Below are 12811 nucleotides of genomic sequence, written 5' to 3'. Positions count from 1 at the left end.
AAAAAAAAAAAAAAAAAAAAAAAAAAAAAAAAAAAAAAAAAAAAAAAAAAAAAAAAAAAAAAGTTAGGCTGGTGGTGTTTCCAATTTCCATTTACGACTAAACCCTAAACCCTAGAAGGTGCAGTGGTTTAAGTTCGTTTCTAGAGCCTTCTTCTCTCCCCATTATTAGGCCACCCATTCGATCGCTGCAATTCATCGCCGTTCTCTTCTTTACGCTCCCTTGATCTTCCTCTCTTTGTTCCCATATCCTTTTCTGGGTCTCAGCGGACGTCTACAATGCACCGCTTCGCTTCAGGCCTCGCTTCCAAAGCTCGGTATGTTTCATGTCCTTTTAGTTGCCAAGCTTGGGATTCAATTTCTATTCATATCATTTGTTCGTGTGGTTTGTAATATATTCTCATATGAAAGAGTGGCAGATTTGGGTTAGTGTTCTTTTTGGTCACTGAGATAGTGGGTCTTTTAAAAAGGGTCATTGATGTAGTTTGACAAACAAAAAATGTTCATTTGATTGGTTTGTTTCGTTTTTTTCAGCCTTGCTAGGAAGGGTGCCAATCAGGTGAGTTTTTGTTCTGTTTCTAATACTTTTGATGTTTTTATCTTTGTTGATAATTTCCATGAATGGAGATCATTTAGTGTCTAATATTCCCTTAATCACTCTTGTGTTTTTGTGTTTCATGTGTTTGGTCTTCTAGATTGCTAGTAGGTCGAGCTGGAGCAGAAACTATGCCGCTAAAGACGTTAAATTTGGGGTGGAGGCTCGAGGACTTATGCTTAAGGGTGTTGAGGATCTTGCTGATGCCGTTAAAGTCACAATGGGTCCTAAGGTACTGTTATTATCCTATGCTTCATGAAGAGTACAGGCAGATTTCCATTGATGCAATCCACTCTCATCACTCTTTTAATCTCTGTGCTATAGTGCCTTGCCTTCGGTTGATTGATGTAGGTTCTGTCATGTTGCTGTTGCAGGGGCGCAATGTGGTGATTGAACAGAGTTATGGGGCTCCCAAAGTTACAAAAGATGGTGTGACTGTTGCGAAGAGTATCGAGTTTAAAGATAAGGTTAAAAATGTTGGTGCCAGTCTTGTGAAGCAGGTTGCTAATGCAACAAATGATGTAGCTGGTGATGGTAAGCCTCTGTTATAGATTACCACTAAAAGAGTGACTATGCTGTCGTTTACCATGTATTCAGTACTTAATGGTTGGTTTTCCATCATCTCCTTGAATATTTAATGATTGAAAGGAAATCAACTTGACCTCTAAAGTGCACAATTGTATTGCCACTGCCATATACACTAAATTAAAGTGAAATTGAGGACTTTTGGGGCTTGCAGGGACCACCTGTGCTACTATTCTTACAAGAGCAATATTTACGGAGGGCTGCAAGTCCGTTGCTGCTGGAATGAATGCCATGGATCTAAGACGTGGTATCTCCATGGCAGTCGATTCTGTTGTAACAAACTTGAAGAGCAGAGCACGAATGATAAGCACATCAGAAGAGATAGCCCAGGTTTGTTCTTACTTTCCATTAGGATCACTTGGACTTATTCCTTGATGGCCTTGACATGACTTTATATTGAAGGATCATTCGTGCAATTTGATTGTATTTTCATAGGTCGGAACAATATCTGCCAACGGAGAAAGAGAAATTGGTGAGTTGATTGCCAAGGCCATGGAGAAAGTTGGCAAGGAGGGCGTGATCACCATCTCGGTAAATTTACCTATATATTTATATGATCTCAGTATGTTAATGGGTAGTGCCCGCCCTTTTCGTTCACCTGTACTTGTGGTCAATTTAATGGCTGAAATAACCTTTTGGTGCTTGATAGAATTTGATTCTAGACCCTTTCCCACACTCATCTCAGAAATAATAGTTCTTTATCATCTAGGAAGTCGATAGAACTTTATGAACTAGTTATAGTTTTAACTATGGATTTGCATACAAATCAAAGCAAGATATAGTGAAAACAAAGAAATTTATAATCAATTCTTTAAACCCTTTCAATTAGTATCACTGCCTTTTGTTTAGTCTACATGTGGCATTATTTTGTAATTTTTTTTTGTCACGATCCCTTTCCTTTGGTGCTTACTTCGAGTCTCTTCAATTTTCTGCAGGATGGGAAGACATTGTTTAATGAGTTGGAAGTTGTTGAAGGGATGAAGTTAGATAGGGGATACATTTCTCCTTACTTCATTACTAACCAAAAGAACCAGAAATGTGTATGCAATTTTTTTTAATATCTTTCCCCCAATACTCTAATTATGAGCCTGATCATCAATGTATCCTGACTTCGTTTACTGCATTGGTTAACATGGCAGGAATTGGATGATCCTCTTATTCTAATCCATGAAAAGAAAATCTCAAGCATTAATTCTGTGGTGAAAGTTTTAGAGTTGGCTCTGAAGGTAGGACACCTTTTGATGGCTGACAGTTCTTATTTGCTTTTAATTGCAAATAGACGATAAGTATTGTATTTTTCTTTAATTTTTTCAGAGGCAAAGGCCCCTTCTTATCGTTTCTGAAGATGTCGAAAGTGATGCACTAGCCACTCTTATCTTGAATAAGCTCCGTGCTGGAATTAAGGTTTGACCCTCATTCTTTCAACAATTGAAATTATGGAATGAAGTAACTTAATTTGTTTTGTTCCTTGCCTAATTGCTTACTGTTTCTGCAGGTCTGTGCCATTAAAGCACCAGGTTTTGGTGAAAATAGGAAGGCTGGACTGCACGACCTTGCAGTTCTCACGGGTGGTCAGGTAAGTCTTTTATTTGTAACTGCATCATTCCTTTTGTATAATATTCTTTTCTATGATTTCTGAGAGTCGCATGCATGTTCTTTTTGGCAGCTCATTACTGAAGAGCTTGGAATGAATCTTGAAAAAGTTGATCTGGATATGCTTGGCTCTTGCAAGAAGGTATGATATATCAAATAGTTCTATGATGGTATACATGTCATGATATAGCATAATTTTCCTTGTCTACACCTCCCTAAGTTTTCTGCTGCCAGTTGGAATTCTCTATTAATTTAGGTTGGTATTACAGATCACAATTTCAAAGGACGATACAGTAATTCTAGATGGCGCTGGTGACAAGAAGTCTATCGAGGAAAGATGTGAACAGGTAGGTTTGTAGCATTTAGAAACACTATATGGTATAAGTGATTAACTTTCATTGTATTATAAAAGGTAATCACTATCGTGTTCTTGGTCTTTTGCAATTTACAGATAAGGTCAGCTATTGAACTGAGCACTTCTGATTATGACAAGGAGAAGTTGCAGGAAAGATTAGCGAAGCTCTCTGGTGGTGTAGCTGTATTGAAGGTCTGCCCCTTCCTCTTTGACTTTGAATTTGTTTTGTACTGACCGGAGAGATGGCTCGAAGCCTCATGTGTAAAACAAATATTTCCCAACTTAAAGGCCAATCGTTCTACAAATACTTATGCAGATTGGAGGAGCAAGTGAGGCAGAAGTAGGTGAGAAGAAGGATAGAGTCACTGATGCCTTGAATGCCACAAAAGCAGCTGTTGAAGAAGGAATTGTACCAGGTAAGTTATTTTCCGTGTGCTAATTATAATTTTACATATTGCATCTGAAGGACACTGACTGAATGACTGCATCCACAGGTGGTGGTGTTGCTCTTTTGTATGCATCGAAAGAACTAGATAAACTTTCAACTGCTAACTTCGATCAGAAAATTGGTGTCCAAATTATTCAGAATGCTCTAAAGGTCATAATCTCATTCTCAAACATGATTGTTTACTCACCGATGTTAACGCTGATATTTAGTTACGTATGTTTGTAAGAAGCTGCTCTCACTCCTGTATATAATATTCTATTCAGACACCCGTACACACAATCGCATCGAATGCGGGAGTTGAGGGGGCTGTCGTGGTTGGGAAGCTGTTGGAGCAGGACAACCCTGATCTTGGTTACGATGCTGCAAAAGGTTAGTTCTACATATATTTCCTGCCAGAGAAAGGAAGAGAGAAATAGTGACAATGTATTCCATTTCTGGCTAATTCAAATATGAATTTGACATGCACGACCAGGTGAATATGTGGATATGATCAAAGCTGGCATCATTGATCCTCTTAAAGTAATTAGAACTGCACTAGTTGATGCCGCTAGGTAAGCCGAAGGAACGATGCTTTCATTAATGTTCTATGACTAATCTATTCTTCGAGACTAAGTTTTTATCTTTTCGAATATAGCGTTTCCTCTTTGATGACAACTACGGAAGCCATCGTAGTCGAACTCCCCAAGGATGAAAAGGAAGTTCCAGCAATGGGTGGCGGCATGGGAGGAATGGATTACTAATAGCATCAAGACAGTATTTTGATGAATCAAATCAACTTTACCCGTGCTTGCTTCCCAGAGCGTGACATTTCACAAACCTTAGAAGACGTATTCTTGTTTGTTTCATAATAGTCTTGACTTAATTTGGTCAAGGAAAGCTTCCTTTCATGTTCAGGAGGGTAGGCATAGAGACTAGGGAGAGTTGTCATTCCATGTTGCGGAACTGTAGTCTTTTTCATTGTTTTCATCAAGAAATATATATATTTTTCCCTCGTGACCTGCATAAGGGCCATAGCCTTGCAACTCCATTTTATCTGTCAAGTTTATGCGTCTTCATCAATAAATTTTGGGACTTTAGTTGGTGAATTCTTGGGTTACTTCTTTTGAATGTCTTTTGTTTTCTGGGTGATTTGGATTTAATGAGTCAATTGAGAGGGGAGAACGAATGGCTTAGGAATCGATTGGTTCTTAGCAGACTCATGGAGCTGCGGTTTGAATTATCGTAGAGATGCTGGAAGGCGATGAAAGTATAGTCTTGCAGTGCATTTACTCCCATTACGAGTAAATATGGTCTTCTACATTAAATTACGAAAAAGTAGTCATTAATCTATCACACATTTTATATGTTCTTTGACAATTTCTGTCGTCCAGGCAGCATGTTGACTGTTGAGAGATAAGAGGATGTTTCGAGTCGAAAAGGGAAAAAGAATGTTGCGAAAACAACAATAAATTTAACAAGAAACTGTGTTGATTGTGTTCACTACCAAAATCTTCCATTAAACTTAATAATTTAGCAACAATTACCCATCAAAATTCACTCATCTAACTACTCGAAGATGAATGGGACTGTCGATCAATGTCGTTCGTACCGGGAATTTCGTTTCCATTTTCTCACGCGACTCTAGTTTCTTGGTAAGAAGTTCCTCTGAAGTGTAAGATTATGAAGAAGACATTTTTATCTGAATTTGTCGGTGAACATGAACAAGAAACTCGATGTAGGAAGGGCCATGGGAACTTTTATCTTCAATCATATTCGAAAAGAATAGCATCCCTGAAGAAGAGAAAGCCAGAAGAATACAATCAGCTCACAATACAGAATGAAGCAAAACTAAAAGTAACGCTTCGATACTCGGTTATTGTTGAGTTTGACAAAATTGCAGTTGAAAAGAATAATAAATACTCGGTTACTGTCGAGTTTGAAAATGGAAAATGATCTTTTTGGGTGTCATTTCTTCAGGTAATGGAAGACAAAAAATACAAAATTGGGTACTACTTCTTTGTAATCTTCTAACAACTAGATAAGAATTGGTATAAAACTGACCTGACTGGTCTCCTTTCTTGCACAACCTCAAGCTGCAAAAAAGAGGGGGGAAATTAATACACAACCAAAAGAAGTAGATGAAAAAGGAAATTCAAGCATCTATATAACTTAATATGTAGAGGAGATAGTATCGTATTTCGGAGAGAGGAACGAATCCCCCTTGGTATTTTCATTTCCAACCCGAGCCGGCTCTCTATGGAACGAATCCCCCATGGCCTTTTCATTTTTTGGAACACTGGACCTGGCATCCTTGCTGAGTGTCCAATACAACTTTTATGAACGTCATTCACAACTCGGGTTGTTTAGAGGCAGATTTAACAGTCATTCACAACTCGGCTCTCTATGGGTAAGAATTCATTCCAACAGAATGCAAGTTGCGGCAACTCTTTAGAGGCAGATTTAACAATTGGGTTGTTGAACGTCATTCACAACTCGGGTTGTTTAACAACCGACTGCCTTTATCACTCACAGCATATACTCATCCACATCTAAATCCCTACAAATGCTGCTCTATGAAAGCTCATTGGAGGACTTGGGTCACCTATTCTTGCATTGTCTAGTGTCTCAAACGTATAACATATTCATGAAGGTAGCAAAGGGAAGATCAGAGCCAACTTGCTTAACAAATAAACGGTTGGATCTTTAGGGACAAAACTATCGGTGTCGACTGTAGCTAGAGGGTCACAGATTTCTCTGCATCTTCTTTGTGTCTTCTCTGGTGCAGAGCTTTGTAACGTTCCTCACCCTTAGATTTTAAGAGATAGGACTCTCATATCCATAATCTATCATTATGGTTGGATACTCATTGTGGTAAAATTTATTTTTTATCACTCCCCTTTCCCAACATACAAACACTACTACTAAAAAAACAATAATAATAATAATTTAAAATGAGTCTTACCGTAGGTAGGAACATCTTTGACGTCGTATCTCATTCATCAAATCATTGAGCTTCTTAGACAGAGGATTGTCATACTGCTGCAATACAAACTGAGCGTACAACAGTATTAGTGAAAATTAGATTCCATCAAGTATATGAATCCAATTAATACCACAACCATGATACATAAATAAAAAAAGCAAGACAGTAGTTTTGTCCTCCTTCAATCATCTTCTCTTTAGAATCAATGGCCCAATGGTATTATTTTCCTTCATCTACGTTCTTTTGTCTAAAATCAAATGGATTTATGTTCTGCGTGATCTCTCTTGTGTGTAAGAGCTCGTACCCTTTGAACATTAATCTTTTCGATTTGCCCCTTGTATAGGTTGAAGCTATGGAGCTGACCTTATTATTAGAGAAAGAAAGGATGAAGGGTTTTTTCGGCTTTCGCTTCTTTTTTTTTTTTTTTTGAAACAGAAAGGTAGGGGCAGAGGCTCTAAAGGCTTTCCAACTAGCTTCAATTAGGTAATGGCGCAGATGGATGGATTACTTTGCAGGATGGGAAGATGAAAATTGTAAAGGTCTTCGCACCACACGAAGTTCAAATGAAAATTTTCGTTACTGGTTCAAAAAAATAAAAACCCTTTTGGAAAAGTTTTAAGTAATTTTGTTTCAATGGGGCTTTCCTCCATCTCTTGATAACTCCATTTGCTCATTGAAATTATAGATAGTAAAGATACCTGAGCAGGAATTTCATCAACCGAGGAAATGCCAAATAACTGCTGCAACAGGTCTCTATCAACCAAGTTCCCAATATATACTAAACAATCTTCACCATTCTCAAGAAGATAAATTCCCTCGTCACTCACGTGCTCACTCGAAAGAGGAATTGGAGTACCCGGAGTCGAATCGCCATCCTGCCAATAAGAGGAATTAATACCAACTGAGAATAATGCATCACTGAGAAAGAAAACGAGCAAGATAAAATGACAAAGTCATACCTCTGTAAGGTTATGTATAGACAACATTCTAGGATATACCAAAGGTACAGCCAGAGGAATTGGAAGGGACGAAACGTGGTTGACCCAAAAAGATCGATCATCGATCCTTCCATCAGTTCTCAAACCAGTACTTTTTGTTAATGCTGAAAGAAGCCAATAGAATGATATCACTGACCCTCAACCATGTACCAAACTTTATCAACACAACTATGCTTATACTTTATTCTTGTATTACTAACATGTAATTGAGTTCACTATATTGGATCAATTTCATTAAATATCTTACTTAAATTCCATATTTTCCAATTTCCATAGGTGATCCAAAGATCATAAACTACTAACTCTCTATAAAGATGCTTCCAGCGTTCGCCGTAACAGAGTTCAGAATTCATAGCGCAAAAAAAAAATATTGCTCCTAAAGAACTAATTGGGAGAAATGGATTTCAAAGCAAAGAAATTTCAGATACATGGGTAAGAAAATTTAGATAGGTTTTGAAATATATAAAAAACACACCAATGGTATAGAGTGGCAGTAGCTTTAGTGCCTCCGGAAGAATGAGCTGTCCAGATGATGATACTGTTGCACAATACTTGCGATATGAAAGCAAAACATTGACACACAGATTTGTCATACGCTCCCGGATTTGCAATACTGGGGATGAAGGAACTTCAGCGGCCGCTACAAAAATCAGATAAAGAACATAATAAGACTAATTAATTACAGCATTAAAATTGAAACAAATATTAAGAGATTAATAGTATGTTCATAGCATATCTTAGACATCATCGGACTACAATCAAATCAACTAGAATGCAGCTCTCAATGTAAACATTAGAATAATGACAATTAAGTAACGTTGTTTCTTACCCCTGAAAAGAAAAATTATGATGTAATCTGCAAAAGAAAATATATAACCACAAAGTGAAGATACCTTGCTTGAGAAAACATGCGAACTGAGAGTCCAAGTCAGCTGATCGGAAGAGGTTATTCAGCATACTAGTGCAAGGTAGAGATAAAGTGGAGACACGAATTCTCCGCTGACCAAATACTGTAGTGTAGAGTAGTGCACACTACAATAGAAGAAGAATATAAACGAATGTAAAACAAGTCATAGATATAAATCTTAACAAGCTGTTTCAGTTTGATGGCAGAATAATGGTGCAAAAATATGAATCAAGTGGCAAAGACAGCCAGCATCTGAACTATAATTGCAGTCTGGTTTAACCCTATCCCTCGGGAGGCACATGTTTCCAACCAAGGACGGCATCACAAAGTACAGACAGACCGTGAATTTCTAAGAATGACTCATGCATTAAATGAGTGTAAAGTTTTGCATATAATGAGAAGAATTTTAACAAACAAGATAGACCAAGAAGAATCAATCTGTTCTTGTCATACCAAGTAAGCCATTGAGACTGAAGTTACCTGGAAAGCACATTCTGAGCCATCTTGTAACTTGTCATCATGTTTTAAAGTTACCATTATAGTCTTGTCACAATCAATCTGTAACGAAAAGAACCATGGTGAGACAACAACCATAAACCCACAATTATACAAGCAACAAAGAAACAAAAGCGTTATGCTAATATACAACAACGATAAAAGAGTAAGGCATGGCAAAAATCAGAGCACACAAAAGCCAATGCTAATGAAACCAATTTAATGAAAGAGAAAAGGGAAAAGGCACAGGTACTAAATAAACACGAGCATCAAAAGTTGACCCTGCCATTTAAGAAACAAAGAAATGAAATTTGCAATAATGTCGAGAATAAATTATACCCCAGGCAAGTCAACATCTGTAGGGATCCGTTTGCAAAAATTCCCATGGTACTCTTGTACTTGAATTCCCTGGAAAAGGAAAAAATTATAACTGATTTCACAGAAGAAAGAAAATGAAAGCCACCAAATCATTTTTCGTTAACAAAAATGAAATCCATAAAAAAATAATCACCTGGCTGCATCTAACACGCATCACAGCCTCAAAACCTTGAGGCCTTGTGATATTCCATCTAAGATCATTATAGAGCTTGGCTGGATCAGAAAGAACCGAGAAGGGGTAATAATAATAAACCTGTAACACAGTAAATAACACATTAAGTAAGAGAGACGGTTAAAAGGAGAATTCCGCATAGGTTTAGGAAGCTTAAATATACTGCTGAAGAGGGAGATCGTAAAAATCAATAACCAAATGCATTTTTTGGTCTGTTCAATACTGAAGTTACAGATCTCAACCAGAAATATGATACTACTTTAATTGATTACTAAAAAAAGTAGCATAATTAGAATGCCAAAGACATTAAGAAATATAAAGACTAAAAGGAATTTCAGCCTGTTAAATGGGAAGCTGTTCTGATTTAGCATTTGTTGGATAGTTAAATGAAAATAAGAAAGAGACTAACAGCCGGATGTGTAAAGACCAACAACCACACCATCGCAAGAATACATTAGGTGCCTCATTAGCAGAAAAGTACAGACTTATATTTCAAAAAAAAAAAAAGTTCAAATGTATCTCTGGAGAATTACCAAAAATCAAATACTCTTACCTGCCCCCCAGTAGTCCTTGCAATGTCAGAAATAGAAGCAATATCAACATAATTCTGGGTAGTGAGAAACACATCAACACAGACCTAGAACATGCAGACAAGAATAGTTCAGAAAACTCTGACCAGTGTCAGCCGTTAATCCTGTCGTTTATCACTGCAACACAACATGAAAGATCACTTTCACCTGATACTCAGCCAGTTCAATTGCCATTGTTTTGTAAGTCATGTCAGCTGGCTGAAGTAATTTATGAGCCTCCTGAAGAAATAAAGTTTCATGAAAATGACACCACGCGATTTTCAATTAGTCGTGAAATGATGAACTTTATACTTTTACAGTGAACAATAGTATACTAATGCAAACTGGCCAACAAGTGGGGGTAAATAACGTAGGGTAGGGTTAATCATTGGTTGCAGCCTTTATGAAATTGGAAAGGATGGTGTACAATGCAATGATGATATTGATAAAACAAAAATTGGCTCCATTGCTAAGCAGAAAACCTCAATTCATAATTAGAAATCATAAATTTCTATATGTTGCGGGCCATCTTTATATAATTTTTGCTCGGTGAAGAGTCTTATAGGCTTAAGAAATCAGGATGAGAAGAGAGTTTTCCTCCCGGGAATATAGTTTTATCTATTTCAACTAACAGTGAAGGATCCTCAAACCCAGATCCCAATAGAACATTTATACAACTGGTTACTTTCCTTCAACCTGATATTATTATGCTCCTAATTTTAAATGCAATAACAATGGCAACATAATCTTCGTAAAAGAAACAAAAATAGCACAAAAGTTCAGAAAAATACCTTGTCCCCAGAAGAAATATTTGTTCTTCCTTCAGCCTCCCTGGAAGAAAGTGCTCCAATGCCAATTGATGGCAAGACTGTATTTTATCAAAAGTAACTAATTAGGTTACGAAAATAATCTTTTCAACATAACAATTAGGTGGTGGTAAAGAAGATGAAATGCAGTCGTAATGAAATAAGAGCTGCTTTAGGCAGATTCGAACATAATAACACTGTAAATAGATTAATTCATTTGAAATATTATGCAGCTCAGCTAAATGAAATAGGTAATTGGTGAACATGTGGCAAGAGAAAAAGAAGCCTCTTTCATTACGTGCAAGAATTTGTGAAATATATAAGAATTCATGCCCCTGTACAATCTTCAAACAATCCGGACATTTAGACCAAATTAATAAGAAAAAAAAAAAAAAAAACAGTAGAACATACATGTTCTTTATTTTTCTTCACGTTCCAATACCCTAATTTATGTACTACATTTGCTTTTTTCTTCATTTTATCTAATGCACCTGTTTTTTCGCCCTCCATATGATTCAATCCCCATGCACCTCCTCTTTGCAATTGTTTTTCTCCCTTGCACGTGTACATAGATAAGACGGTTCTTAAGGCCCCTCCACTTTACTTCCCGGCTTTGGTAAACACCAACACCCCATTCTCACCATCTCACTCACCCTATCCACTTTTCTTTCACCAGCCCTACCCTATACCAATCCCCATTTTGTTACAAGCAACTCTTTTACAGTTCGAGTGGCTTTTCCCCAACTTATATTTTACTCAAATGCTTTAATAGGAGAGGTTTTTGCTTCATCATATTATTTAATAGTGTGTTATCTACCCTTTTTCCTGTTCTTTTTTTTTTTTTTTTAAATAAGAACTGATAGGTATCTCTTTTTCTACAAGGGGAGAAAAAGTTTAGAGATTATACCTTCTCTCTCAAACATCACAAACTTACTTGAATAGAACAACCTACCCAAACTACCACAATATATTTCAAGGAAAGATATGCACATACCCCTACAAACTCCCCATTCAAACTTTCATACATAATAACCATGATCACCATTTCGGATTAAATTCTCATTTTTACCCTTCTTGGAATAAACCTTTGTGATTGGAAGTCTAACAAAAACTTGAGAATGTATTAATAAAGCATTTAATGATGTATTGTCATCTAATGGTTGCATCCTTTTTCACCTTGTGTCAATTTAATGTAGATAGAAATACAAAAATACTAACATGTTGAGATCCAACATCATATTTTACATGTCATTCAAGTGTCTATTGTTCAACTCGCTCATGACACTCCTACCCAAGGTAACATGTCCATGCCACCGGCACGCAAATAATAGTAAGAATTTTCAAGTCATATTTCTTGCCAAAGAAAACAATAGCAAGAAACAAGAGACAAACAGCAATAAATCCTCGATAAATTATGAACTTGCCTGACTGGAATACCAAGATTTTGCCTCCAGTATTTTTCATTGCCAAGAAAGCTGCCTAAAAATAGGTCAAGAAAACTGTAGTCAGAATAAACAGTAAAAATTTATTTAGAAGTGAGAAACGTTCTATTTATAGACCTAGAAAGCAAAATTCTGAGTTGCATGGAAAAAAGCATTACAAGAAGTAGAAACAAACTCTAGCTTTTGACTAGTAAACAGACTGGAGTATCAGTCTAGTCTATATGATGGGTGAACCTGAGCCAATATTTTTAACAGAACTGAATATTGAGAAGTTGAGTGATCAGCACACACATCAACTCATCAAATAATCTGTTAAAATAGCAATTAAATAAACACAAAACTGTCTTTCCTTTTATGGAATTGTTTCATCATTGAGATTCTAAAGCTTTCTTGTTTATATTTGTTCTTTTTCAAACAGAATATTCATTTATTACTAACAAGTGGAAGGTCTAACTGTAAGGCTTTTGTATAGGTGGTTTAGGGTTTTTTTTTTTTTTTTTTTTTTTTTT

At 36.6% G+C, this 12811-nt stretch overlaps 2 protein-coding genes across 4 annotated transcripts in view; one reads left to right on the top strand and one right to left on the bottom strand.

Annotated features, from left to right (window-relative positions):
- Nucleotides 1–106: 106 nt before the first annotated feature.
- LOC111464468 (chaperonin CPN60-2, mitochondrial) lies at nt 107–4658 on the top strand. The gene is made up of 18 exons (XM_023108678.1): nt 107–314; nt 532–556; nt 693–824; nt 967–1126; nt 1332–1507; nt 1613–1708; nt 2113–2217; nt 2317–2403; nt 2492–2581; nt 2673–2753; nt 2844–2912; nt 3040–3117; nt 3222–3317; nt 3442–3541; nt 3620–3723; nt 3837–3942; nt 4046–4124; nt 4208–4658. Exons 1-18 carry the CDS (start codon nt 277–279, stop codon nt 4311–4313), a joined length of 1728 nt encoding a protein of 575 aa, XP_022964446.1. The 5' UTR covers nt 107–276; the 3' UTR covers nt 4314–4658.
- A 230-nt stretch (nt 4659–4888) lies between these two features.
- The window catches only part of LOC111464341 (protein transport protein Sec24-like At4g32640), a 16806-nt gene continuing 8883 nt past the window's right edge, over nt 4889–12811 (bottom strand). For 2 of the 3 annotated variants that reach the window (XM_023108507.1, XM_023108508.1), the window contains exons 12-25: nt 12285–12339; nt 10846–10922; nt 10223–10294; nt 10039–10122; nt 9447–9566; nt 9275–9343; nt 8921–8998; nt 8427–8565; nt 8009–8173; nt 7495–7637; nt 7234–7410; nt 6515–6603; nt 5614–5645; nt 4889–5343 (exon numbers count right to left, since the gene is read on the bottom strand). In XM_023108507.1, coding sequence (XP_022964275.1) covers nt 5231–5343; nt 5614–5645; nt 6515–6603; nt 7234–7410; nt 7495–7637; nt 8009–8173; nt 8427–8565; nt 8921–8998; nt 9275–9343; nt 9447–9566; nt 10039–10122; nt 10223–10294; nt 10846–10922; nt 12285–12339 — 1413 coding nt within the window. In that variant the 3' untranslated portion in view covers nt 4889–5230. The remainder of the gene's footprint in view (nt 5344–5613; nt 5646–6514; nt 6604–7233; nt 7411–7494; nt 7638–8008; nt 8174–8426; nt 8566–8920; nt 8999–9274; nt 9344–9446; nt 9567–10038; nt 10123–10222; nt 10295–10845; nt 10923–12284; nt 12340–12811) is intronic. The other variant, XM_023108509.1, reaches the window with a different exon arrangement.

This window comes from Cucurbita moschata, unplaced genomic scaffold (genome assembly GCF_002738365.1).
Source record: "Cucurbita moschata cultivar Rifu unplaced genomic scaffold, Cmos_1.0 Cmo_Scf00030, whole genome shotgun sequence".
Classification (NCBI taxonomy): Eukaryota; Viridiplantae; Streptophyta; class Magnoliopsida; order Cucurbitales; family Cucurbitaceae; genus Cucurbita; species Cucurbita moschata.
Note: the sequence above shows the minus strand (reverse complement) of the source record. Positions and strands in the feature narration are given on the sequence as shown.